Source organism: Pleurodeles waltl, chromosome 9 (assembly GCF_031143425.1).
Source record: "Pleurodeles waltl isolate 20211129_DDA chromosome 9, aPleWal1.hap1.20221129, whole genome shotgun sequence".
Lineage (NCBI taxonomy): Eukaryota > Metazoa > Chordata > Amphibia > Caudata > Salamandridae > Pleurodeles > Pleurodeles waltl.
Window position 1 is genome coordinate 883,536,535 of NC_090448.1, and position 27,947 is coordinate 883,564,481.

A 27,947-nucleotide genomic window follows, 5' to 3' on the forward strand; every position below is an offset into this window, starting at 1 on the left:
CCTCCTTGCTGCAGTACTGCACTTAATAGCTCCACAGTTGGCAGCTACTGGGATGTCTGACTCCACGTCTTCAAACAGTGAGGTGTGTGTTGCCTCTTCACAACCACCACCACCTAGGGCAGAGGAGACTACACACACATCAGACGATGAAGACGTGGAACAAATCACCTTCACCCACAAGAGTACCCAGTAGCACTAGTCCCTGCCCCATGGCCACCTATAACCAAGGTCTTGTGCTTTGTAACATGCCAGTCTTGCAACAACTGCACTCAAGCACTGTTCTTCAGCCCACTGTTTATCTTGCCACCCTGCCCTGTGATTGTCTCTCACTAACTCCTTGGCAAATCCTGTCCCTCTGCACTGTCTGACACTTCACCCCAGCATGTCCAATGACATATCCTTTTGCACTTGTGTAGGATCACAATGGAAGGCTTCACACTAATGGACTCACAATCATGGACAATGTACATATAGCACTACAGTACTTTCAAATAAATAGCACTTACACAAAAACTTTGTCTCTGTGTAATGTGACATATCAACCGTGATGGTCATCAGTGATGTTTACCTCAGGTCAATGATTATAGATTGTCAATACAACTGACCTGAAAGAATGTTGGCTGATAACTATGAACAGTGGTCTGGAATGTACCATCATCTGCCCTTCCTAAGGGTTAATTCTGAGGAAAATAGAAACTATACACCATAATGCTGTATTGGACAGAATAACGCTTCCTCAAGGGATGTCTAAGCCAAAAATGATTGCCTTCAACTTTTTATTCAAGCCAAAAGTAACGTATGTGACATTAGACCCAAATTTTACCTAACACACACCATACTGCATGAATGGATGTGTATGAGTGTATGTACACATATGTAACCTGGCTGAACATTGTAACAAATGATATGTGTGAGTTATATATACCATACTAGAGGAGAGCAGACTACCACTCAACTTATAAGGCTTTGCTTGGACATCAAGCTGCAGGCAGACTTAACACAGTGTCCTCAATACTAATTCTGGTCGTAAAGTATGTGAGATTGAAAACATACATCAAAAATTAACAACACTTTGGGATACATAGTAACCTTGAGTGGTGAGTGCAATTGATGGCAGAATCCTAGCAAAGTAGCTTTGGTGTAGCTGCCAATGTAACAGCTCAATTGGGATTTGGTTGCAGGATGGGACACAAAAGCGAATACTAAAGAGACACTGTTCACCCATGCCAGGGTCCTGATCTCCAAGCATGTGACACATACTGTAAAGGGTTACCTAAATATTTATTAAACAGTAAAAACAGAAGCTAAAACCAGGGGAAACACCTTACCTAACCTAACCTATCCTAACTACAAATTACCCACAACTGGCCCTAACTAACCTAAGCTAAACTTACTTATCGCATTTAACGAAACAATCTAAACATCAACCGCTCAACCCCCTTATAAGACGGGACACATGGAGGACAACATATACATACTATCTTATACTAAACAAATATATATTTTTTTGCATTTTTATATTTTATATTTCTTTTCTTTTTTTTTAAACACCAAAACCCGAACATCATCCCCTACCCACCCACACACATAATAAAAAACATATATTAAAGGTATCATACCCCAACCTCCCCACCCACTACTACTAATTAAACATACAGCCTATTCTAACCTAACACTAAGCCCCCTAAACCCACTAATGAAAAGAACCAGGAAAGAGGAGGGAGGGGAGGGAATCATGACTGAGGGTAAAATGTTTATAAGTTCGCCCTCTGCAGTGTCTTCCTTATGGCACGCACCCTCCTTTTAACTTGTGCCACTTCCTGCTGCAGCTTGGTCATTTTCCTCAACATACGGTCAATGTTCCGTTGCATCCGCTGAAAATCTGCTGGGTTAATGACTGCAGCAGGGGTGGTCTGGGTGCCAGTTGAAGATGTATGTCCCCTTGTCGGTACCATGCCTGTAGGAGGAGGTGCAGGTGGTGCTGTGACAGGTCCTGGAGCAGTGGAGGTTGACGGTCCAGCAAAGGGGCCTGCTATGGTTGGTGCCACCTGGGTGGTAGTGGTGGTGCTGGTGGTGGACACCGAAGGGCCCCCTTGGGCAAATGCCCTCCACACTCCGGAGGCTCTTTCATGGCGATAACGCCTTGCCATGTTGCGTAACCCAGACTACACATCCAGAATGTGGTGGTAACACATCGCCCTGCGATGAAACTCCCGAATCTGAATGGGATTCATATTGGCAGCTGTTAAAACAAATATAAAACCAAACATTAGGTACTTTATTGTGTGATATGGCTCCAGAAGTAAATCAGACAATACATCTAATGTACCAGAAACAGCCCATATCATTATACCGATCACTGATTGTCCCTGAGGAGGTGCATGCCAATGCAGCCTACACATGTCCTATCAAACAGCACAGCAATACTCTAAAAGATGGGTAAAACTTAAATGACCTATGCATCATTGTTCAGCCATTTGTCACGTAAAAAATGCTGCAAGTCCTCCACGTGTGACAGGCCAACTAATGAATTACTTCTGGATGACAATCAAGGGCCACAAGATCTGTGAGTTGTAAATGGAATTGCCAGGATAGAATGCAGTTGCTAATCATGAGTGGGTATCCTAGTTTTGGACAAGTGACTTACAGATTTATATGTCTGTGTACTAAGCTTGGATCATCAGTCCTAGGTACACTTTTCACAACCCTACGCCTGTGCCTAAGGGGGGGGTGGACAAGCAACAAATACTTTCAAACATCAAGGACACCCAGGAAGCTTTGGACAGCTGTACATGGGTTTGGGCAGTCCACCACAGGTGAGGAGGATGTCCAACTAGGATACACCCAAACCTTGGACAATCTCATCCACACTTATGTTTGGAAATGCAGATAATTGTCAACATCATTTCCTACCAGTAACACATGACTTACAACAAGCAGATAGATGCAAACACACATCTGGCCATGATCTGCATGCACACCTAGGCCATTGTACTCAAGTGCCTCATACACGTAGCACAACATGTGTAGCTACATGCTGCTAGGAAGTCAAACATACAGTCACACATGTTCATTAGTGATTAGGGACGCTCAAGTCTGTGGCTAAGACTTTGGCATCCCTATTCTGTGAGAATCAGGGTCTGACTTGCTGACTAAATCACAAATATGGTCCTCTGCTGCATTTTCAGAATTTAAGTTTTATCTACAAAGGTCACCCTATTCACATGGGCGTGCCTACAGGGCTGCTGCCCTACAATCCCAAAATATGACTGTACGCTAATGATTGCCCAACTCAAAGATGAAAAACAAAATGATACTCCCCTCAAGGAACATATCCGATCATTGACCAGCACATCACACCTTGCTATGTGTCCAACACACAGGAGTCCATAACAACAGCAGCAAACACAACACAGAACATAAATATCAACACTACTGGAGATGTCTGGTTCCGCAAATCGATCCACCTCTCCGAGTAGGGGGCAGGGCCACCTATAAAGCATGGAAGGGAGAAATGTGCTCAATGTCTGTGCACTGTGTGTAAGATTAAATCAGAAGGACAAGCCTCTCAGACATGATGATACTGCATCTGACATACCACTGCAAACATATACAGACCCGGGCACTCCAGTGAGTGATACACACATATCTGCACACATGCAGTGGCCCTAACTATCATGTGGTGGCAAAAATGCTCCATCATTTGTTTGCAGACTCATTCATGGAGTGTATTCCTCTTATCATGTGTATCCATGTGAGACATGCAAAGCCACTTTCCTGGAGGACTGCAATACCAGTCACCCAGCTATTGTGACTCAGACCAATGTAAAACACACAGGTACAATGTACAGAGGGCCGGGAATAGTTGTTACCCCTCAATGTGTATCATTTGCTTCATTTTATGTGCCACAGCTATGGTAAATTGCACCAAACATTTTGATATGAATGCATGTGCGTTACTTTTGGCATCCATCCCTAATTTAATTGTGGCACAACAAAGTCCAAATATCATTCTAAGATGAAACCTGAGGTCAGCTATAACTTGTTAAGTATGTGTCAGAATCCAGTTCTGACATGTATCAGAAATAACTGACGGACACATTATTTCTTGAAAATATCTGGATTAAAAACATGTCTTTCCTGGTACACTCACAGACCATGCATAAAACATATGTTAGTGCCACATTTGCATCATCTATTGACGTGAAGGCTCCTGTTGTGTTTTGTAAGTTAGTACAGCTGTTGCGTCAACAAATGACGGTAATGTGTAGGAATTATTGTATAACTCACCTAAATTGTATGTTTAACGTGCATTCCACATTCCACATGTCCAAAAACATTGCCTGCAGCATTTGAACAAATCTGCTACTGTCACTACAGAGCATTTAAATGGGCACATTACTCTGATTTGTACTCACCAGCAGGGCCATCAATCACAGTCCCCAGGTGGTCCAGCAGGTCTAGCCCCCTGGCAACCAGGTCAGCCCAACGGTGTTTCAGCTGGTAGTCATTGCACGGTGTGTTGTAGATTCTTTGGAGATGGTACAGGACCTTTGCCTACCGGAGCCTCCTTGCCTCTGTGTGATACCCCTGTATCACATGCCCACCTGCTTCTATCATCAAAGGTAGGAAGTAGCACACAAGCCAAATAAATCCCCCCAGCTACTCCTCTCCCATCCTGTAAAGATGAGGCCTGCCCAACGTGCTTGCACAAAAAAAATTATAAAGGGGTACAGAGGATAATGAAGGGAAAGTGGGAGAGGGAAATGAAAAAGAATTAACACAAAACAGACCAACTATCCCCAAACTAACACTACCCACAACAGCCTCCCAACAGTACAAAGACAAATTTATACACCAGAAATGACAAAAATACACTTACACAGGATACCACAGACACTTAGGAAACACCAAAAGACAATTTAAAGACCCCACAGGAGACAAATTCACAAAATGCACAGAGAGACAAGTCAAACACAGCCACACAGTCAGAAAATATCACAGATTGCAAAGTGAAAGTGAAAGTACACCCACTGTGCCAATTCTGTAAACAGGATATCTTTTTACATCACTTCCTGCCTCAAATGCGGTGCGTTTTTATTCTTATGTGTCAAAATATATAACACTTACAGTGTGTGCGTCATTTGTTTTTGACGCACATGCTTAGAAATTACCCTGCACCCATATTTTCAAATATTTTTCATACTTAACCAATTTCATGGGGTACATTATGGGAATTACTGCTCAGGGCCCATGGATGTATCATGGCAATGAGCGTCATTTTTCGACGCATATGCGTAATTTTTTGACGCATGTCTGTCTTTTTTGACGCATATGCGTCAACATTTCTGTCTTTGAATGGGTTTGGGTAATTTCTCATTTGTAATAGTACATGACAGGTGTGACAATACAGCGATAGGCTGTTGTCACCTACATTGTGCATTCCGATGTATGGGCACATGTGACAGATCATACTATTGCGGACCACGATCCTCTAGTTGTTGTACCGGATTTGCACTTTTCACTGACACAATAGATGGCCAAACGTGTGGAATACAAATAGGTATTACCCATTTTGGGCATGTTTTGCGTCAATAGAGGATAGCAAGGCTATGCAACTCAAGACAGTAACTCAATGCCTGTGTCTCAATGTGTGTGAATTGGCTCTTACTAATGTAGTTGTCCCACTGTGTGAACATCACAAGACGCGTTTTCTCAAATCTGTTTGTATGCATGTGTAGACAATGTGTCCAACCATCAGATGCTATTCAGTGTGGAAAGGAGACACAAAATAGTTTATCATACACGTAGCAACAAATGCTGTGTGAACTTCCAAGGTTTTTTGGGACATAAGCATCACCAGTGACAAACCATGCACAGGATAGATAGAAGACGGTTGATCATGGCAATGTTCAAAGACTAAGCCATCACATGTCCTGGAATGTTGGATACTACTTCCTAGGCACTTGTTTGCATACTACCCATGAGTCAGGCATTGGATAATGCTATGTGGGTACGGTGTTTGTGGCACAGAGTCCTAAAAAAAATCCACAAATGTCATGTCACGCCACAGTTTGAGTCATATAAAGAAGCCATGTTTCTCCTGTGGCAGTGGAGGACCAGCAGACCAAGCAGCACATGTTCATATATTTCCAGTTGTTAATTGCACAAAGGTGTCCAGTTCAAGTGTGTGGGGCCCTGTGTAGCCTGAGTCATTATTGGGGTCCAAGTTGTCACAGTTACGTGCAGGTCTAGTCATGAGTTTGTGGAGCCATTTCCTGCATTTACAAAGCATCCTTCACAGCTGAATTGAAGGAAATCCGAAGAGGAACTGAGAACACACATGGGGATAGTCCAGCTATGGCACTGCAGTGTGTTATGAGACTGACAACAGGGCAACCTTGGTGTGCTGACAAAGTAAAATGGATCAGGAATTTTAAACTGGCAGGTTTCCTCACAACATTTGTACACAGGGTGGCCTCTAAAATTCCCACTGCAGCCGGGAACATCAGTGCCTCTGTGCTGATTAATCTCACAGCTATTCACCACACAAGCCCCATCAATATGTTGGGAGCAATGTGAATCAGCATGTGGACTGTCAGGGTACTAACATGTGTTGACATTTCATGCACATTATCTGACGTTGTTTGTTGTGCTGGAGGCACCATACCCAATCCATGCATACAGCCATGGTACACTGTCAATATTTGTCACTCATGCATACATGAAACCCAGACAAGTGATGGGTCATGATTAGGCTGTTTGAAGACAGCTTCCACCCTATCATACGATAAGCAAACAGATTACACGATATAATGTATTTGAGAATTCATTGTAGACCTACCTAACGCAATACCCCACGAGGAAAGTGAGGGCATGGGAAGCAAATATGAGACAAATGTAGCCACAGGGAACCTTTATGGTGACGCTAAGACAGGAACTAGTCAGGCTAACAGAATTCAGGGTCAATCAGGAACCAAAACGAACAAGGCAATTACAAGGTGAGCAGACTGAGGAGACTGGTCAAAGCGGGAACAACACTGTGGAAAATGAAAACTGTATTTGTCCTGTGTGTTGTAACGTAACACAATAACACAAGGCCTGTGTTACACAAGTGATTTATATGGAAATGCAGTACAGTGTTATACTTATAATGGCAGTTTCTATGCAGTTCCAGGCAGCTGCAAGGGCAGAGCATGTTCAAATGGCTGGTCTGCCTGGAGGTGCTCGCAGGTGTGTGCAGCTTCAGTCTCGCACAAGTCCTGTAGGTGAGAATCAAGTTCAATGGGCCAACAGTACCTTTCACATGGGAAGCAATGTACAGGTGAGAACAGGTCCTACAGACTACAAGGTTGTGCATTATTCAACCAGAAGTCCATGCAGACAGAAGAACAATGACTATGGCATACCATACTAAAGAGGGAAGCACACTGGATTCAGAATGTGAGTCTGGGTGTGTAGATGAGGGATTATCTGGGTACAAATATTCCATTTTCAGGGCACTCTGAAGAAGGGTGGGGTGATTAGGGAACATGGCAGTGACAGGACTTATGACCTGGGCTGGCATGTGCAGGGGATGTCTTGTGAGCAATCCTAGTCATACCTGGGGCACTCGTTGTTGGAAAATGGGTTATTGGTAAGGGCAGGTAGGTACCTACACTTAGCAATAGGCCACTAACCTCCACTTAGGTCCAGTTAGGTCTCAGTAAATTAAACCCAGCTCAACCCTTGGTAGCTTGGCAACAAGCGACAAGGCTTAACTTAGGAGACACAGGGGGTCATTCTGACCCCGGCGGTCTCAGACCGCTGGGGCCAGGGTCGGCGGGAGCACCGCCGACAGACCGGCGGTGCCCCGCAGGGCATTCTGACCGCGGCGGTTCGGCCGCGGTCAGACAAGGAAAACCGGCGGTCTCCCGCCGGTTTTCCGCTGCCCTTGGAATCCCTCATGGCGGCGCAGCTTGCTGCGCCGCCATGGGGGATTCTGACACCCCCTACCGCCATCCTGTAGGATGGCGGTAGGGGGTGCCCCGGGGCCCCTGGGGGCCCCTGCAGTGCCCATGCCAATGGCATGGGCACTGCAGGGGCCCCCGTAAGAGGTCCCCACTGTGTATTTCAGTGTCTGCAATGCAGACACTGAAATACGCGACGGGTGCAAACTGCACCCGTCGCACCCCTGCAACTACGCCGGCTCAATTCTGAGCCGGCGTCCTCGTTGCAGGGGCATTTCCTCTGGGCCGGCGGGCACTCTTTTGGAGAGCGCCCGCCGGCCCAGAGGAAATGTCTGAATGGCCGCCGCGGTCTTTTGACCGCGGTGCGGTCATTTGGTGGCTCCCTCCAGGCGGGCGGCTCCCGCCGCCCGCCGGGCTCAGAATGAGCCCCACAGTGTAAAGCATTCAAATATCATAAAACAGTAATAAGTTAAAACACAGGAAAAACGCAAAACCAATTTCTAAAAATAGATTATATTTTTATCTTTAAAATGACCCAAAAACGAATAAAATCGGATAAGGGGAACTGGAGATATGAATTTTTAAAGAATTATTGTTTTTTTAGCGCCTAGAAACAAAAAGCACCGATCGGGTCATCTGGTTGCACCTCAACCGGGGCAAAGTCAAAGTTTAAGGCCGACCGCGATGGATCCCGGCTCGGTACAGACCGCGGGAGGCCTCGTCAAAAGTTTACCTTCACACTTAGTTGTTTTTCTGAAGATTTTCTTCAGCGGGACGAACCTGCCAGTCCAATCCAACCTCCTGGAACTCTTCTCCGGTAATGCGTCGCGGGAATCCTCGGTAGAGATTTTTACCTTCGCACTTAGTAGTTTTTTCGAGGTGAAAATCATTCAACCGGGGTAAACCTGTATCTTGATCCAACGTCCTTGGAGTTCTCCTCGGATACGTTGGCTGGGAGGTCCCGGTCAACTTTCTACGTTCGGACTTAGTCTCTTTTTTGGAGATTTTCTTCACAGGGACGAACCTGCAAATCAGGCCGGGTCTTGGTTGAGGCAAGCCGGCTAGAGTTGCCGCGCCGGGTCGGTCCCTCTATGGAGCTTTTTTCCAAAAGTTCTCCAAACTTCTGGATCTTCTCCCAGATGTTCTTTTAATGTTCTTTTAGGGTCCACAGCTCACCCCAAGGGTCCAGAAGCTCTGAGATGATCGTTTGGGGTGTGGACTACAACTCCCAGAATGCACCTGGCGCAGACTCTTTTTTGGCCACAGGGCAGTGGTCAGCTGGTTGATTTCTTCAGGAGTTGGTGCAGGGGACTCTGGTTAGACATTTTTCACCTGTAGCAAACAGGGAGTCCCTCCTTGAACCAGTTGAAGCCAGGCAAAGTCCTTCTTGTAATGAAGCCCAAGTGTGCAGCTGGTGCAGTCCTTCAGAGTGCAGGGTCCAGGTGCAGGCCAGGGGTCCAGCAGGGCAGTCATTCTTCTTCTGTAGTTCTTCCTGGTAGGGATGTGGTAGGGAACTGAGGTGTGGGTGCAGGTCTGCCAGTTTTATCCTTGCTCCTGGGTGAAAAACAGGGGGGTCCTGACTGTCCAATCAGGTGCAGGGTCCTTCCCCCTGTGATGACCACTTCCTGGGAAGTGTGGCAAAAATCAATCCCACGAGGCAACATTCTTCAAAAATCCATCATGGCTGAATCTAATTTTTGGAGGTTACATCTGGCTGAGCCTACCCACTGGTGTGGCTAAAAATCATAAACACACCCCTCTCCTGCCCTCTCCTAATGTAATCAAGGGGGCACCTAGTTGTATGGGGTTGCAGGATGTGGTGGCGTTGCTGGGGTGCTCCAAATGTCCTTATCTGCTTTTGAAGACCAGTTTGGCAGCCCTCCCCCTTCCTGCCTCACCATCTGCTGAGGGGAAACCCCTCCCACAGGCACATCTCTTTGTGTGAAGCCAGGCCACTTCACACCTCATCAAGGCATCCTGGTGAGGCTGCCAGAGACTGGCCAATCAGGGCACAGCACCAAAAAAAATGCAGGGCTGAAATTGGCAACTTTTCAGGTAATGTTTAAAACTCTTTACCTGCACAAGTTATATTAAATCCCACAACTGGAAGTTGTGGGATTTATTATAACAATTAATTTGATATCAAACTCTTGGTATCCATAACTTAAGGGGACTTTAAACATTAAAAATTCTAGCCTCTGAAGGCCATTCACTACAATGAGGGAAAAACGAATTTGGCTGTTTTTACCTCACCAGGGCTTATAAAACTACTTTTATAAGGTCCCTGCTTATAGTTACATGGCACCCAGCCCTAGGGGCACATAGGGCTTACCTTAGGGGTGACTTATATGAAAAAATAAGGTAGTTTAAGACTTTGGAACTACTTTTAATTCCAAAGTCGAATTTGAATATAACTTTGATTTAAAAGCAGCCAGCAAGGCAGGCCTGACATTAAAATGACACTGGGCACCTCAGCAGTGCACCTATGGGTGCACTTCCTATGCTGGGGTCCCTAAACCTACATGCCCTACCATATACTAGGGACTTATAGGTTGGTTGAATTAGCCAATTATATTTAGCCTAATTTGCATATTGATTTTACACAGAGCACAGGCCCTGGGACTGGTTAGCAGTACCCAGGGCACCATCAGAGTCAGGAAAACACCAGCAAAAAAGTGGAAAATGGGGGCAAAAAGTTAGGGGGCCTCTGCAATCAGCCCTGTTTTCTCACACTCGTGCTATCCATTTTCTGCTTATATGGACTTCTTGTCACACATACTCCTTGCAAAGATAGCTGATGTAATACTTACTGATGTCAAGGGTCTGGTAATACCTTCTTGTTACCAATGCAATAGCACATGCACTGCCTCATGTATGAGGCATTTTTGTACCTTATTGAATTATAGTGTCTTAGTTGTGTACCATATGCTGCAATGAACCATGTTGCCAACATGTATGTGTGAAATAGCTGTGCTCCTCTGATATTGCCTTCAAATGTGAAATGGACAGGATATATGTCATTTACAGTGTGTGTGAAGTTGGGTGTACAATCATACCCACCAAATATGATGTGGATTTTTCTGTATCCTAATCTGTATTTCTGCAATGCTCTATGAGGCTACACTCTGATTATGATTCTTAGGGATAATGTTATACAAAAATGATTAAGACCATGATATAGTGAATAGGATAGGTGTTTATTGACATAAGGTAAGACAGTGGTGATGGATGAGTAGAGTTAAAAGAAATTTATTTTGGACAATATGTTATCACCGACGCAATCTTGCAGCTGTGTTTGGATGGCCACCCTCATGTTGATGGACAGCATCCTCCTCTTCCTCCTCTTCAGGCATTTGTGGGTCAGGTTCATATAGGAGAATGTTCCTCCTTACACATATGTTGTGCAGGATGACACAGGTCAAAATTATTTTGCACACCATTTCAAGTGAGTATAGGAAGCTGCCTCCGGTGATGTCGAGGCTCCTGAATCTTGACTTCAGGATGCCAAAGGTCCTCTCGACTATGGTGCGTGTCCTCCGATGTGCCTCATTGTAGGCACGTTCTGATGCTGTGCTTGGGTTTGCAAATGGGGTCAGGATCCATGGCTGGATCCCATACCCCTGATCAGCTGAAAGAGAAAATGAGTGAGAAAATGTTAATGTTGCTTGCACCATGATTCTCACTTTGCATGTCAGTTGTTATCTTGTGTTGTCTGTCACTCATCGGTGTTTGTGTTATTGTGTGGAATCCTAGGCTTCTAGGCTGTACCATCAGCATTGGGTTGTTTCCTTATCTGAACTGGTGTTTGGCTGATTGACCGGATTTCAGCAGTATTTTTGTTGAATTGCAGTATATTGTGTACTCCCTTGCATTATGTCATGTGAAAGAGGTGTCCATGTGTCTTAACGGGGGGTGACATTATACTTCCATACACAGAATCAATTCCACAGTGGTGGTAACACGGTTGCATCTATATGACCTGGACATCCCATCCAATTTAACATATGCAATAGAATTAGTTAAACTTCAGTGAGGCCCTTAGATCTGGCAAGGTGACAATGTACAACACATCTCCATACGTTGTCAGCACTGATGTGTTGACAATAGACTATGCACAAATATCCCATGTGTGACAAATTCTCTGCAGACCTATTTCTCTTTCCTTGCCAAGTCTACTCTGGTTCTAAGGCGTACCTATACTACTGGACATGTTCTAGTTCAGCTGGCTAACTTGGTTGTGAGGTTGTCATTTTGATTGTCAGAAGGTCCATATGCCTGTACATCTGCTGTGTGTATGTGAAATTGTCTCAATCCGTATGTGTAGGAATGTGCACTTTCAATATTGTCACATCAATATGTGTTCTTAGCACAGTCCACTTGCTTATTGGTAGTGGGCAATGTCAGAGCAGGAGTGATGTGAGATATTGGTACAGCCTCAATGATTCCATGTCACCTTCATTGTAGTCATCATCATGCTATACGTGTTATGGTGTTTGACCTGCAGCAAAACATATTACACACCCCTTACATGGTACTTATTGCTTCGAAGGGTGTTTGATTGAGTGTTCTTGATGTGATATTGAAAGATTAACCTTCCAAGTTGTACTGCTAGTTAAAGCCATTTCATTGTCATTGTGTTGTTTTAAATTGTTCCCTTGTGTCTGTGGAGTGGCATCTGTTGTTATTTGGTTCTGTCATTTTTCCATAGGTGTGTATCTAAATGGGTGAGGACATCAAACATGCCTAGCTGTGTCACAACCTCAGTGTGTTCCTGGCCACGTGTCAATGTAGTGGTGTATGTGTTGTTTGTCCTAGAGGGTTGTTGTGCAGTGTGTATATAAATAGGTTTCTGTACTTACCAACAAGTAGGCCATTTCCATATCGTCCATCACGGAAGTGTTGATTGATGGTGCAGTGGCGGATGATGAATGAATCATGTACACTCCCAGGATACTTTGCCACGATGTTGGTGATCAATCCCCGGTGATCGACAATGGCCTGCATACTGATGGAGTGTGTGTGCTTCCTGTTGCGGTATAGATGTTCGGTTGCAGTAGGTTGAATTAAGCACTGTGGATCAAATGGAGTAGATGTGCTTGTTTCAGCCTTCTTCATGATTCTGCACGGTCGTTCACCATCAGCTCTGGAAAGATACATTTAAAAAATTATAAATTTTACTTGGTGTACTTAATATAATGATATTTACTTTTATAATTCTTATAAATTTATATAATCACATTTACTGTAATTGTAATGTTTAATAATAAAATTTACAATACTAAATATTATGGAAAAGCTTCCTTTTACATCAGAGTATCTTAGGAGTGAAGTGGTAACTCACAAAAGGCAAAGAGTTGTGACTTGCTATCACATATTTTCCATTTCAAGGCATCCATACCTTGCCAATAAATCATATTAGAACCCATCCTCAAAGCTGTAATGAAAACATGGTTGGTTCAGGGCCTATATGACTCCACTTACTTCTCTACTTTATGTCCACAGACAAGTTTAATCATGTGGGCGCTGCAACATCTTGATAAAACTACGGTGGATCTAGTATATACAATATGTGGTGTACGGCTAAATCCAGAATTACTGGAGTTGGGTGTAGTTTGATTGTACCAGCTGACTGTGCTTGACTGTGCTTGGATCTAACTACAATAAACTGTGGGGAGTGAGCCAAAACCCCAAGCAACTAATTGTGTGCATGAATTACTCAAAGAAAGACAATTAACTGTTGTGACCAGTTCAAAAAATAAAACTTTACATGTACTGCTAAAGATTTACCCTTATATTTGCAGTAAATTAATATTTTCGTAGAATTTACAAAAATCCAGAATTGTGTCAGAGAAGCTGAAACAGTTGCTGATTTACAGGCTTATTCACCTTTGTAAATATTTACACATAGTTACATTTAGATGGTGTACATTTACGCCCATGCAAGTGGCTAGGAAAAGTAGGTTTGAACATGCTAAGTTTCTTTCTCACTTCAAAGAAAATGTTTTCCCAGTGAAGAAACCTCTTTCCCCACCATCACCCACCCATTTTGGAGGTGACCTCTATACATTCTGACCTTTGATGCAGATTTACCCCTGCCATTGACAATGTAAATGTCTGACCATATCCAGAATAGGAGTTTGACTCCATGTGTTTGTTAACTTCCACAAACTCACGCATTTGGTTGTCACCAAATTTTCAAGGCATCTTCTGCCACGGAAGACCAATCCCCACTCCTGGAGTACTATACCTTGCTGGTGTAGTATTACAACTGATTCAATCATTTTACAAGAATAGATTCATGTGTTGTGAGTGCACAGCATTAACTTAGAGTAACAGAACAGGTCTTTTAATATCTCTGTTCATGTTATGTATATAAAGGTATTTAAGAATCAGATCTTCAGATATCAGGAAAATATGTTTTTTCCCTCAACATATTTGCCTTAAAACAAAAATCCTGAAGAATAACTATAGTAATTAGTTGTGTGTGATTTGTGGACTGTGGCATATTGTGGCCCCTATCTGCCATTTATTTAGCAGCTAATTATTTCTCAAAACCAAATTATATATTTCCGTAGGTATATTCTAGCACTAATATATTTAAGAGATGTGCTCATCCTCTGGCTTCTTTAATTTCTTGTGTGTTTTGGGATAACGTTGGGCTTCTTTAAATGGTATGGGTTCTTCCTGAGAGCTTCTTCTTGAAGTGCTGCCCTTCTGGTCCTCTTCTCATATTCTGCAGATGTTTGCCCTATGCCTGTGGCGTCAAATACTGGTTTTGCTATTGGTGCGTTGCTGCAGCTTTAGATGATCTCTATTGCTTTAGTGGCTTTGTGTGGTTTCAAGCATACTGGCATAGTGCAAGCTGCCTTGTCTAATTTGGTCCAAGCTAGATCTTGTAAGCATGAATGCCTTGTTAGAACTTGGTTCATGATCAGCACTTGCATGTGTGGTTGGAAAAGGATATGTTTGTTTGCATTGAGTTCTGTATGGTAGCTGTTGGTGTCATGTCTTCGTTTTTGTGTGGTGCTCCAAAGTTATGAGAATTCATAACTGCCTTTGGAGTTTTCCCCTTTTTTATATTCAAGGACATTTTTCCAGCTCTGTGTATGAACGTAAATTACCGAAATGCCAGGGGTAACAGAAGTGACATCACACGCCTTTTGACCTTCATTTTCACTCAAACACACATACTTAAACATACCCACAAATTCATACATACACTCTCTCACATAAATGCACTGTCACTCCCAAGCAGGCACACAACATAGATTTAAAAGCATTTTTACTTCCCTCAGCTGTTATGAAAGGGCATATCCCAGCTAATTGCATCCCATTTTTATTACATGAATGATATATATATTGTATTCACTATTAGTGCAATAAAATATTGACAGAAAACAGAGTGGAGCCCCAACTGACGTCCATAGGGATGAGCCGACCCTATGCTCCCGACACTGAATTTGTCAGGGGGTAGCAAAGGGTGAGCCCTAAATGACGCCCATGGTTCCATGGTTGAATATATATATGTATATATAAGACATGGTCGTACGGCACTGATATGCTGAAGCGAAAGAGAAAGTCCACAAGGTCCTTAAATCTTATTTTTGAGTGTATTTACAATCCTACTTTTCCTCCATTTTCTTCTGATTGTAGCATAAAGTCCACTTCCTGCGGTACTGAGTATTAAAATTTGGGTGGATGGCTTTAATTCCATTGCTATCATTCAATTGACCTGGAGTCTTAATTTTTTTTCAGGTAAGCTATTTACAGATTCAAGAGCCTGAAAATCTTTCTCTATAGTTTCATAGCCAGCAGCCACGTTCATTCTAGTATAATCTACAGGACGTGTTTTTGGAAAAAAATATCTTTCTTTTGGGGCGAACCCACTAGCACTTTCTACTTACTTAAAACTTCTCTTAATACTCTCATCCCAGACAGCCAGTTCCCAATTAACAAACACTGCATACAGTTACAGGTCCTACTTGTTCCACTCTTTGTTTAATCTGAACTGCTGCAAACGTGCTGAAACTGTAACGAAAAAGAGCCATTGCTTTTACTTACCTATTGCAAATGCTATTAAAATGGCACAAAAATGAATCTAGTTGCCTAATCATATAACTACTTTCGTGCCAACATTCGGACCTGTAATGGGGTAATTCAGACACAAATCATGGTACTTTTAGATATGAATATTAATGTACAAATCCTGACCATAGAAAGACAGCGAGTTCGTTGAATTGGTTCTTTAGCAGACTTTTTAGATATATAGCACCTATAGAAATACTCTTGTATGTTTTGTGTAAAGAATTGGCTGCTGAACAAATTACCAAGAAGCCGTCTATCTGTTTTGGAATTATGAGTACAAAACGTATTTCAATGCACATTTTCCAATATAGCAACTGGGGCCGTTGCCTACACTGCTTAAACTTACAATGTGAGAATATACAATGCTGCCAGGTTTTATGGCTTTACATAACAAATGCAGTATTTTATACATATGTACTAGACTAATGCCTTGTAATGAATGACCAGTAAAGTTTGTTCGATGCTGTATTATGAAAATCATTGACTTCATCAGCGATGTCTTCGTATTCTAGAAGCAAGGAGGGTCATCTTGACTGCAGATCACAAGAAGGTTTTTTTTACCTGTAGAATTCAGTTTGTTTTCGTGTACTGCAGGTCTCCCTAAGAAGCTGACTCTAAACTCTGTGGAAAGTCAGACAAGTAACTTGCAAAAGGGTGGTGTACCAAAGGGATGCAAAAAGAGCAAAAGAAGTTGGATTTCTTCTATCCATCTAAAGATTTTGACATACAATATAAAACATATCTTTCAGTGTAAAATGATAAAAAGTTGAACTTGTCTGCGTGTTTCTTAGATGTATCCAAAAATAGAAGCAGAATGATTGTTATTACTGTTACGCAGCAAGAAACTGTATTTGAAATACATTACCACACGGTCTGCTTTTCCTTGGAGAAATATAGTTTCATGGCTGGGGCCTACACATTTGAAATCAAATTGCATGGTTTGGCGCTGTGTATTAGGTGCATCAATCACTGCATATTCTTTCATGGGAAGCAGGTAATTGCGCTGGACTTTGTCCAAGAAATATTTACAACAGGAGACATTGCGAAGCTGATTGTAATGCACGAGTCTCTTTGTAATATGCAACAATAATATCCCCTTTACTGCTAGACCTTTCCCCTCCTGCTAAGTCTGTTTTTGGCTGGGTATTTGGAGTCGTTCGCACTTAGACTTCCAAATCTTTTTATCCTCCTAAGCTATCCATTCCAACTTTGTATACTTTTTCTCAAACATCCTAGGGATTCTAAAGGGATCAGGGTTTGTGGATTCCCTTGAAGGGAACCAAGAAATTAGCCAAAATCTAGCTACATTTTTTTTTTTTTTTGGGGGGGGGGGAAGTGCTGCAGAAGAAAGTGTTGTTTTTTCCCCCCTACAAATGGCATCATCATCATCTTACCAGTTTTTAGGGACAGGCAGACTTGAATTAGAAAACCACATTTTCCTGGGGGGGGGGGGCATGGCCAACCATCAGGGCAGTGTTGAGGTAATCAACAGAGGCTCCGCAACACGCTGTAAAATTACGGGATCGCAGGCACCCAAATATCTCTGACCTGGCCTGCTTAGAAAGGATTCCACAAAGGGAGACCGGGGGATGCCTGGTAGTGCTGATTTGAGCCCTCTGTGCCCTGGAAATGGCAGGAATCGCTGCTTGCGTCCTGTGACTGAGGAGGCAATATGGCAGCCGTGTTGCTGATCTGAAGTAATGTATACGAAAGAGGCGAGATGGAGTGCGGCACGAAACAGGGCACTGCTCCGCTGACAACAGTGACATTTTGGCATGCAGAGGCCACCACGGAGAGAGGATTGTAGCGGACGAAGCTGAAGAGAAAAAGGCTGCCTGACCTTAAAATGGTGCTGATCACAAGCTTGTCCTAGAGACTCCCAGGGATAGAGGAGCTCCAAGGAGAAGGCCATGGCGGAAAACAGTGAACCGGACCACATTTAGAGGACGACTCCTCTTGTGCGAAGAACTGGGGACCTACTGGCAGCATTACCCCAAGCTGACCACAATCCCTGTCAGAGGCCCAGACCAGAAGAAGAGTGAGTAATGATCCCATGCCTTGGCAAAGTGAAGCTCAGAGCCTGCACTTAAGATCGGACAACTGCTACAAGGACTAGGTGAGGTCCACATATAGCGGGCTGTACTTGGAATGGGGGGAGGCAGTGAGACTGTATCCGGCAGGCCCTAGAAGTAATTGTCCCATGGAGTAGACAATGAAACTGGATCCCTGCCTCTGCCTGATGCCCTGATCCAAGACCTAGCCTATCTTATCTGAGGTTGCCGGGATTATGGCATCCAGAGATGCGAGAAGTAGAGGGTGCAGGAAAGAACAGGTGAGAAGTCTCTGCAACTGAAGGGAGTGATCTGACTTAAGCGGCCTATTGACCCCGGGGAAAATGCACTGGAGGGCTGCATATAACAGCGACACACCATAGGAAAAGCACCACAATAGCCAGGGAGCCACACACTCTGCAACGGAACATGGTACAAACCGCTTTGTTTGGTGGATGAGCGTCAGAGCTGAGGATTGGAGAAAGCGCCCCAGTAACAACATATATGTCGCCAAAAAAGGCTCAAGTGAACAGAGTGACCAGCTACTTTTCTCAAGCGGAGAAACACAGTCAGATTGAAGTGGAGAGAGAGATTACTTTGACGAAAGAGGATCTTCGTGCCTCACTCAGAGACTTTAAAAGGGAATTCAGGTACTAGCTAAAGACTGTCCTTACCTCATCGTTAGACACCTTGAGGATAGACATTAATGCCCGGCTGTCCACCCTTCAGGCAGACGTAGACTCTGTGGGAACACTCCATCTCGAAACAAAAACCCGGTACTGGAGAGGAGAATGGGTTCGCTGGATTCAGACATAAAATACCTTTGCTCCCAGCTGCAGAACACAATCCTCAAATGTGAAAACTTGGAGAATCTCTCCAGACAAGAAAACATATGGGTACGGGGACTGGTGGAGGGAGCGGAAGGCCCCTATGTAGAAGCATTCATAGTGGGCATCTTCTCAAACATGTTTGTCAATGGCCATCCGGAGGTACAACTAGAGAGGCTCCATAGGGGGGACCACAAAGATCGGGAGGCAATCTTGTCCTAGAGACAATTTAGCCAAGTTGCACTCCTTTAAAGTTAAGGAGAAGATCCTACAGGATCCCGCAAACCGGAACTCAAAGTGTTTCAAGGAGCCTCCTGCACCCTGTTTCTGCACATGGCCCCAGCTACCCTGGGGAGACACCTCCAGCTTAAACCAGTCACTGATCATCTACAGAGAGAGCATGTAAGATACAGATGGACGTACCCATTCGGCATTGCATTCAAATCACTAGCACTAAAAACAAATCATACCAATTCACCGAGTTGGAGGGAGCGGCAGTGATGCTGGGGATCGAAATATCTATTCCACAAGAAAAGGCATGGGCGCGGAAGGAGGAACTGGCTGACCCAGCCAGTGCCAAGACAAGCAGACAGTGGTGACAACAACGCAGAGCACATCGTACAGGGAAAGAAGAAAACATCATACATCACAAATCTTCAAGACTGAAATGAAGCCCAGATCTTGGGACTGACAAAATTACATGGAGTAGCTAAGATTCTGCTATTGATAAGAGTCTAGATTTTGATTCTGATTGGACGACTAATCTAATATGAACAAATAGGTTGTTGGTCCCTACCCAAGAGAGAGACTCAGAAGAGAGACAATGGTGGTGAAGGCCTATGTTAGCTTCCCCCTGTGAACACTAGAATATTATTCATCGACATGCAGTGTTCATACGGACTTGGACCACACTACCCCAATCTATGTTAAACTAGATAAGTGTTTTAGACAAAGAGGAGTTTGGCTCCTAAGGTTATTTTTTTATTCTAGTTTTAGTTGGAATGCATGTTCAGAGCTAGTGGAAAGAGGAACGAGAAGGGGAAACAAGGAAAGATGGAGGCGTGGATGGGGAGAATTGGGGAGATGCGAGGTGTGTCTTGGAGAGGGGTGGAGCGCCCCACATTTACTGAAGTGCCACTCATTAAACAAACCAGTGGTGGTTACACTAGGTACCTGGAAACTTAAAGGCCTTAATTCCCTACATAAACTGAGTAAATTTTGGAAATATATTCTAGATAGGTGGTTCAGCATAGTGGCATTACAAAAAACTCATTTGAAATGCACTGAGGAGCATAGACTACATCACAAATCCTACCCACTGATATACCGATCCACAGCAACTTCAAAATACAATGGAGTGGATCTACTATCTCATTCATACCTTAAATTTCAAACTATGAATGTGAAAGCCAAGATAGAGGGTAGAACATTGATGGTCAAGGGAATCCAACAGCCGTAAATGCACCATAACCACGATTTATGCCCCAAATTGAAATCAAATAGCATTCCTCCTCTCCTTGTTCAACCAATTAGGGGGCTTTGCCGAGGGAGAGATTATAATCATGGGAAATTTTAATCTCATTTGGGATCCAGTCATAGATAGTACTCACCCCCAAAGGGCACAAACGGGAATCTTTTCCCAATCTATGAAACAGGAATTCACACAATTAGGATTGTTTGATGCCTGGCGCACAATTAATCCTCCTACCAATGATTAAACCTTTTTTACTCCTATACACGTAAGACAAAATCCCAGATAGACCATATCTTTATAAGCTAAACCTGGCATTCAGCTCTCTTGTCAACCAAATTACACCTCATAACAGTATCTGACCACGGCATGCTAGAACTCACTCTGAATTTGCTGGGCCTGAAGCTAGCATTCTGTTGATAGTTCTTCCCAAATCTCCTGATATGAGATCACCTTTTCCGAGATGAGCTCCAGAAAACGATCAGAGAGTACTTTCAAATAAACAAGCCACAGGGCACTGATTATGCTATAACTTGAAAGGCTTCCAAGGCAGTGCTAAGAAGGAAATGCATATTGCTTATGATTACTCTCATGAGACAAAAACTAAAGAATGCGTATCCCTCAAGGAGGAATTACTCCAAGCGGAGAGAGATCATAAAGATTCTCCCACTATGGCTCGCCAGAGGAAAGTGAACGTGCTGAGAGGTAAACTTACATCTATATATTCCAACAGAGCAGAACTCACACTTCTCCACCTAAAACAAGCCACTTATGAAGGGGGTAACAAGGTGGGCAAGCATTTGGCTACACAGTTAATGGCAAAACAAGAAAAAGATTATACTGGCCCGATTCGGGACCCAGGGGAACTTTGACCTATGCCGAGGAGGGGATTGTGGGTGCATTTAAGGGCTTCCATAAGACTCTATACAACATGGACACAGCACACGGCCACCAGCAATCAGATTACTTGTCAACAGCCATCCTCCCTAAAATTTCACTAGCCCAAAAAGAGCCCATTCAGGAAGAGGAAGTTCAAGAAGCAATCAATCACCTAAAAAAATGCATAAACCCCCAGGGCCTGATGGACTGGCAGCTCAATTCTTCAAACTTGGTCCCCACTCTTTAACTCCTTTACAGAAACACGCATAGGCACCCCTTCCATGGGAGAAGCACTCATAACCATGATCCCAAAGCCAGGGAAAGACCCCAGTCAATGTTCTTCATGTAGACCAATTGCCTTGCTGAATCTAGGTACAACCCTATACACTAAAATACTGGCTAACCATCTGAAAGACGTTATAACTAACTTAATACATCCCGAACATTCCCGAAAAAGCCACTAACAAAAAAATACCCACAGTATATCTGGCCATGGATGCCGAAAAGGCATTCGACCGGGTAAACTGGTCCTTCCTCTTTTCGACTTTGTGGCAATTTGGGTTTGGGGATATATTTACTACAAGAATTCAAGCAAATATACCCACCCTCGTTCAAGAGTACTCAGATTACGTCACTCTGGAAGAAGGTACACAGCTGGGCTGCCCCGTCCCCCCTGCTGTTCGCCCTAAACTATGAACCCTTGGCAGCGAAAATCCACAAATATACAGGTGATTTCTTTTGGCTCAGTCAACCATAAGATCTCTTTACTTCCAGACGACATCATCCTGACACTTACCTCCCCATGAACTTCAGTGACCATGCTACAAAAAGAATTTCAAGAGTTTGAACCCTTAGCAGGGTTTAAATTCAACTTGCCCAAATAATTTCTTCTCAATGTACTGGTCCCAGCGGGGAAATGGAGGATTTAGCCTCCCCTACACATTTCAGGCCAGCGCCCAAGGAGACTACATACTTAGGTGTAAAAATTACCTCCCGGGTCGAGGACCTGTACAAGGCTAACTATCCCCCACCTCTCCGGCAATTACACCTATACCTAAAAAAATGGTCCCCACTCTCCCTAGCATGCCTTGGGAGAATCAATGTCATTAAGATGACTGTTCTGCCAAGAGTACTTGATGTCTTTCAGGGACACTTTTGTATCCCCCTATGCTCCATGCTTAGTACCTTTATATGCAGGATCATAGAACCCGCCTTCTAAACAAACTCCTAACTCTCCCTAACACCATGGAGGACTGGCGTTGTATAATTTCTCTTGTTACTGCTCCCTGAGATATATTTCAAAAAATCTCTGGTGTCTAATAGTTTTTCTGTCCCTCCAAGGGACAGAGCGGCCTAAATGTAATGTCAATCTATCCCCGAGGCAGAAAACAGCCAAAATAATGCCCCTATTATGGGGAGTGGCCCTTGGCTGAGGGGCTGCTCCCTTTCACTAAAAGAAATCCCTGGTGTCTAGTGGGGTGAATCCATGCTTGGGGATCACCTTCCCCGAGCAGGGGGCCTCTTGGTATCATTGGAAAGGGGAGATTCTCTCTTTTCCAATGAAACCTCTCCTGTGTGAATCTGTGCTCGGGGCTGAGATAGCATCCAAAGCACCTAAGCACTGAAAGTGAATTGAGCTGATTGTCTCATTTCACTTTCAGTGCAGCAGATGGATTTGGTGGTCATGTGAAGAGGAAAAAAGGTTCCGTCCTCAGCACACGAGCACTGCGCTGAGGACGGAATCGTTCCATCCTCAACTTGCAAGGGGTTAAGGTGACAGGCCAGCACAGTGTTATTAATGTCCTTGCCTAGCGCTATTTTTTTTATCATTATTTATATATTTTTGGAGTGCTACAGTGAAATATCGTAGACATTGTGGCCATGTGTGTGTGTGCAGTATTTCAGTGTTCCATTCCTTTAGACTCTTCCTCCTAAAGTGCTTGCCATACACTGCTGCATGACATATCTGAAGCATTTTGCATTAATAGATGGCCTTAGCTCTCTGTATTGAAGCTGAAGTCCTTTGTGGGTCAGCTTGGGGCCTCTGGCCTACTAAAGTGTTATTAGCAGTTACAAAATCCTCAATAAAAGGGACTGTTTTAAATCAATAAAAGTGATTTCAACAAAATTATAACTTTGAGGGCATCCTATTCACCAGTGGCATTAAAGGGTACCACGGACCGTGATGCACCCAAGTATGAGTGTTCACACTCCCCTCCTTCCATGCTTGAGCAATAAAAGACAGCCTTTGTTGGAGCACTGAGGTCCCTAAAACAGATGGAGAGCAGTGCCACTTCATCCGCAGAACTATGGATAGCTATCCACTACATTTGACATCCAGGTCTGCAATCTCTACAATGACTTATATTGCAAACATAAGGGCATCTCAACATTGTTTGTAAACCAGTGAGTGGCTACAAACTCCCATTCTTTTCATTGGTGTAGGAAATTGCAATTCCACTGACATAATTGGACAGAGTGAATAATTGTGCACCACATTACATTTAAAATTATTTTTATTTTTTACCCAATTGGCAAAAATTTCCAGCAAAACATATCTAACATTAAATATCACCTACAAAAACTAAATTTGCTGATTTTTTTGTTAAAACATGAACATTTTGAATTTTGTCTTACCATTGTTTTTTTAAAAGGTTGCAAATTTTATGGCATTTGCAACATTTGTGACTCTATTTCACGAAGTACACAATGGGAAATTATTGCAATTCCATACACCTCTAGTATTGCTACTGTACCTCCTACTAGCCTTTCTTGTATTAAATGCCTGGGGAGGTTTAAAATGGTTTTATGAGGCATAGAACGGCCAATGAGCCATACTGTTTTAAAAGGCTATCATTTTCTGCATGATTTCACAGGGGCCTTCAAGTCTGTGACCTCCTACCCTATCACTTTATTTGCCCTGAGTGAGGAGCCAAAGGTAGACTTTCAGGCTTTTTTGGTCTGATGAATTCAGCCCACCATAGGGAAAAATTGACCCCTCTGTTGAGGAATATGCGTACTTCTTGTTATCAAGCTGCTCTTGTATTTTTTAAAAACAGATATGGAGGAACATTTGATTTTTTTAACATGTGCAGATATCTATTTGTTTCATGATAAATTTGTAATTGTTATGTAAGCAATTTTAGGATATTGCACATATATGGGACAGTAAAATTATTTGAGATTGCCTAAAGATATAGAAAGTTTTATTTTTGATGTAATCGTTAATACGTATTCTCTTGTTTAATGTCAAGTGTGTAAATACACTATATATGGAAATAACTTATGAAAGATAAAGGGGGTCATTCTGACCCTGGCGGCCGGTGGCCGCCAGGGCCACCGACCACGGAAGCACCGCCAACAGGCTGGCGGTGCTCCCACGAGCATTCTGACCGCGGCGGTTCAGCCGCGGTCAGAAGCGGCAAGTCGGCGGGCTCCCGCCGACTTACCGCTGCTCGGGGGAATCCTTCATGGCGGCGGAGCGCGCTCCGCCGCCATGAGGATTCTGACAGCCCCTACCGCCATCCTGTTCATGGCGGGAAACCCGCCATGAACAGGATGGCGGTAGGGGGTGCCGCGGGGCCCCTGGGGGCCCCTACCGTGCCCATGCCAATGGCATGGGCACGGCAGGGGCCCCCGTAAGAGGGCCCCGCAAAGTATTTCAGTGTCTGCCTTGCAGACACTGAAATACGCGACGGGTGCAACTGCACCCGTCGCACCCCTGCAACTACGCCGGCTCAATTCTGAGCCGGCGTCCTCGTTGCAGGGGCATTTCCTCTGGGCCGGCGGGCGCTCTTTCGGAGAGCGCCCGCCGGCCCAGAGGAAATGTTTAAATGGCCGCCGCGGTCTTTTGACCGCGGTGCGGTCATTTCACGGCGGTACCTTGGCGGACGGCCTCCGCCGTCCGCCAAGGTTAGAATCACCCCCAAAATGTGACGAAAGCGTTTATGGGTTCTTTTGATGTTTTATGGAAATAGTTGCAAAATAAACAGATACACTGGTATGTTTGTGCTCCATCAGAAATCTGGTGGATCCGTACCTGTAGCCTGACCTCCCCAAATTTTATGTTTGACCTAAATTAATTTTAGTGTCTGAAGGCATCCATTCACTTATTTTTGCTCAGGCTGGAACAAATATCAGTTTCTATTATCTTAATCCCTTTAAAGGTTATGAGAGGTTTAATAATTTATGCAGAATCCAAACAAAAGAGTTTTAGTACTAGATCACTTCTCTCTAGTGAGAGACAATCCAATTAGAATGAGTAAAAGGGCTTGCCTCTGCCCTTTGCTGTCTTTAAAAGCCTCAAAGTATAACCACACAGAGAGGAAGGGTGTAAATGAGAAAGATTGCATATCCTGAATAGAGTTTGCCCTATCAGAAATGTTTCTTTTTATTCACACTCGTTGTGTTTCCAGGAGGCCAAGATGAGAACACTGTCTGCAGACTCTGTATGAGGCCCCTGCATCTTGTTCACACATAGGAGTGTGGAATGTCTTTTTAGTGCAAGGATAGTGGACTTACAACCACAGGTAGATTTTTCTAGTCCTGATAATCACGTACCCATCAAGAGAGGCATTCTCAATCTTTGATTATTTTTTACAAACGTTGCTGTGAAATTTCACAACCCTAAGGCACGTCACACAGATCATGGATTACATTACTCTTCTCAAAAAGAGGGAATTTGTTTTCAGTTGGCTTAGGAGTACCCAATAGTTGCATGTTAACTTGTCCACTTTAAGAACAAGTGCTGGGCCAACTCTTCCTGAGTTCAAGCCTGAAAGAGGAGTAGAAGACAAAACAATCCAGCTGCCTCAGTGAGCACCGACCTGTGGACTGGCCTGTTCCAGGGCTGTGGAAGGCAGACTCCTGAGTAGTCTCTCATCAATATTAAAGATGTGGTCTGCTACGGGAAGCCTGCAGTCTGATGCAAAGTTTGCCTCTTCAGCTGACAATGCCCAAATGCCCAATGGGGGATTACTACATAAGTATCGGAGTAGTGTGAAGGCTTTTTGAACAGTTTCCTAGTGTATGGGAACCCATCTACAACTATCCTAAATTGGACTAGATTTTTGGAACCGGTCTCGAAGAGTTAGAATACCTTTTGGAAAGCTGTAAATATTATCAAATCATGTCTACATGTATAAACCCAGCCAAACGACGTGACTCTGGCTTTTTGTGAATATTCTTTATACACCATTGCTTTTGAATATGTTTTTGTTTTAGCTGATTGTTGCCAAATATATTAATGGTATTTATTAATAGTATTTATCCCTTCAAGGACCGTTTTCCAATTATTCTCTCAATTTCTTCATTTTATTTCTTTAGATGATAACATTTGTTTTAATACATCTTAGTTTAGGCAGCTTAAGTTATTTATTTCTTCAATGTTATAGTTGATTGGTTGGTGTTACTACACATTTCTCTAAAAATGTGCCCTTACTGAAAAGGGCAAGTTTTCAGTTGTGAACCATTGGTTCCTTTGGGGAAAACTGTTTTATCATTGCTTGGACTTTTTTTGTGCAGAGTGGGAGCTCTGCTACTGGTCACGTAAAGTCTGCGGCCACTCTCTTCCATGTGTCGCCACTTAGAATCTCTTCAGTTCAGTTATTATTTGCTACTGTTGGGTTTTATAAGCTAAAATTCTGTTTGACAAATAAGGTTTGTATAAAAGCAGCCTTCAAACATAGTTTGATGTATAGTTTGTCGGGTAGAAAATATTTTTTATTGCTTGTTCTCTTTCCTGAGGGTTTAAAAGAGAAAGTAGTTTCCATTCGGAAAACGTAATGGTGCCTCAATTTGTCAGCATAGTGTACTAAAGCCATTTTTCCTCCAGATTCAACATGAAGCTGCAGAAACTGTTTACAAGAAAACAAAAGACTATGGCAAATGGGACTGCAGTCAGCAACGAGATGCAGGATGGTAACTCTACTTATGACATCATCTGTGATGACCCATCACTGCCCCTGCTGGGGAAAGGTAAGGCTAAGCAGACAGGACGTGATGGACCAACCTCTGGGCTAGGCCCAGCGAGTTGTTTGTCAACAGCACATAAAACACATTTTAGAACACAGAAATGACAAGGCCTGGTTGTTGACTGTGTGATCGAAGTGAGGGAGTTGACACTTCATTCAACCTAAATCATAAAGATCCAGTTGTTTACAAATTCAATCAGACACTCAAGATGACATTTTAATCCCATTTCTGTTATCCGCTATTATTGTTAATGCCAGAGTTCAGGTAATATCGATGTCATTGGAGGAAAACAATAATTCAAGATAATGACATAATATTTGTGAAATGTATTTTGTGGGAGTAATGTGAATTATCGGTTTTTAAACCCTAGCTAAATTTAAAACAATCTCCTCCATCATGTACATATGCATAATTTATTATTAAGAGTGCATCACAGAAAACCTAAAAAAGTAGTTTCACACCACATAAAGAATTAAAAAGCAATGGTTTACTAAATATCTCCATAATCTATCAAAGTCAAGATAAAAGCAGAGCATTCAAAGACAAAAACATGTATTTCAACTTTTACATTTCTACACCTCATTGATGAGAAGCCAAAAATATTCACCTGGTATGATACTGCGGATTAATACACTGCTCATCGACCACTGATTGCACATTATGTGTTATGCGAATGGGTAGCATAGTACTCCGTGGAGGCCAGATTTCGTTT

At 43.3% G+C, this 27,947-nt stretch overlaps 1 protein-coding gene across 2 annotated transcripts in view; it reads left to right on the forward strand.

Moving 5' to 3' along the window:
• The window catches only part of SLC24A4 (solute carrier family 24 member 4), a 551,017-nt gene that overhangs the window by 431,976 nt on the left and 91,094 nt on the right, over positions 1 to 27,947 (forward strand). Inside the window, exon 10 of one of the 2 annotated variants that reach the window (XM_069208207.1) lies at positions 27,096 to 27,238. In XM_069208207.1, the coding sequence (XP_069064308.1) occupies positions 27,096 to 27,238 (143 nt within the window). The remainder of the gene's footprint in view (positions 1 to 27,095; positions 27,239 to 27,947) is intronic. The other variant, XM_069208208.1, reaches the window with a different exon arrangement.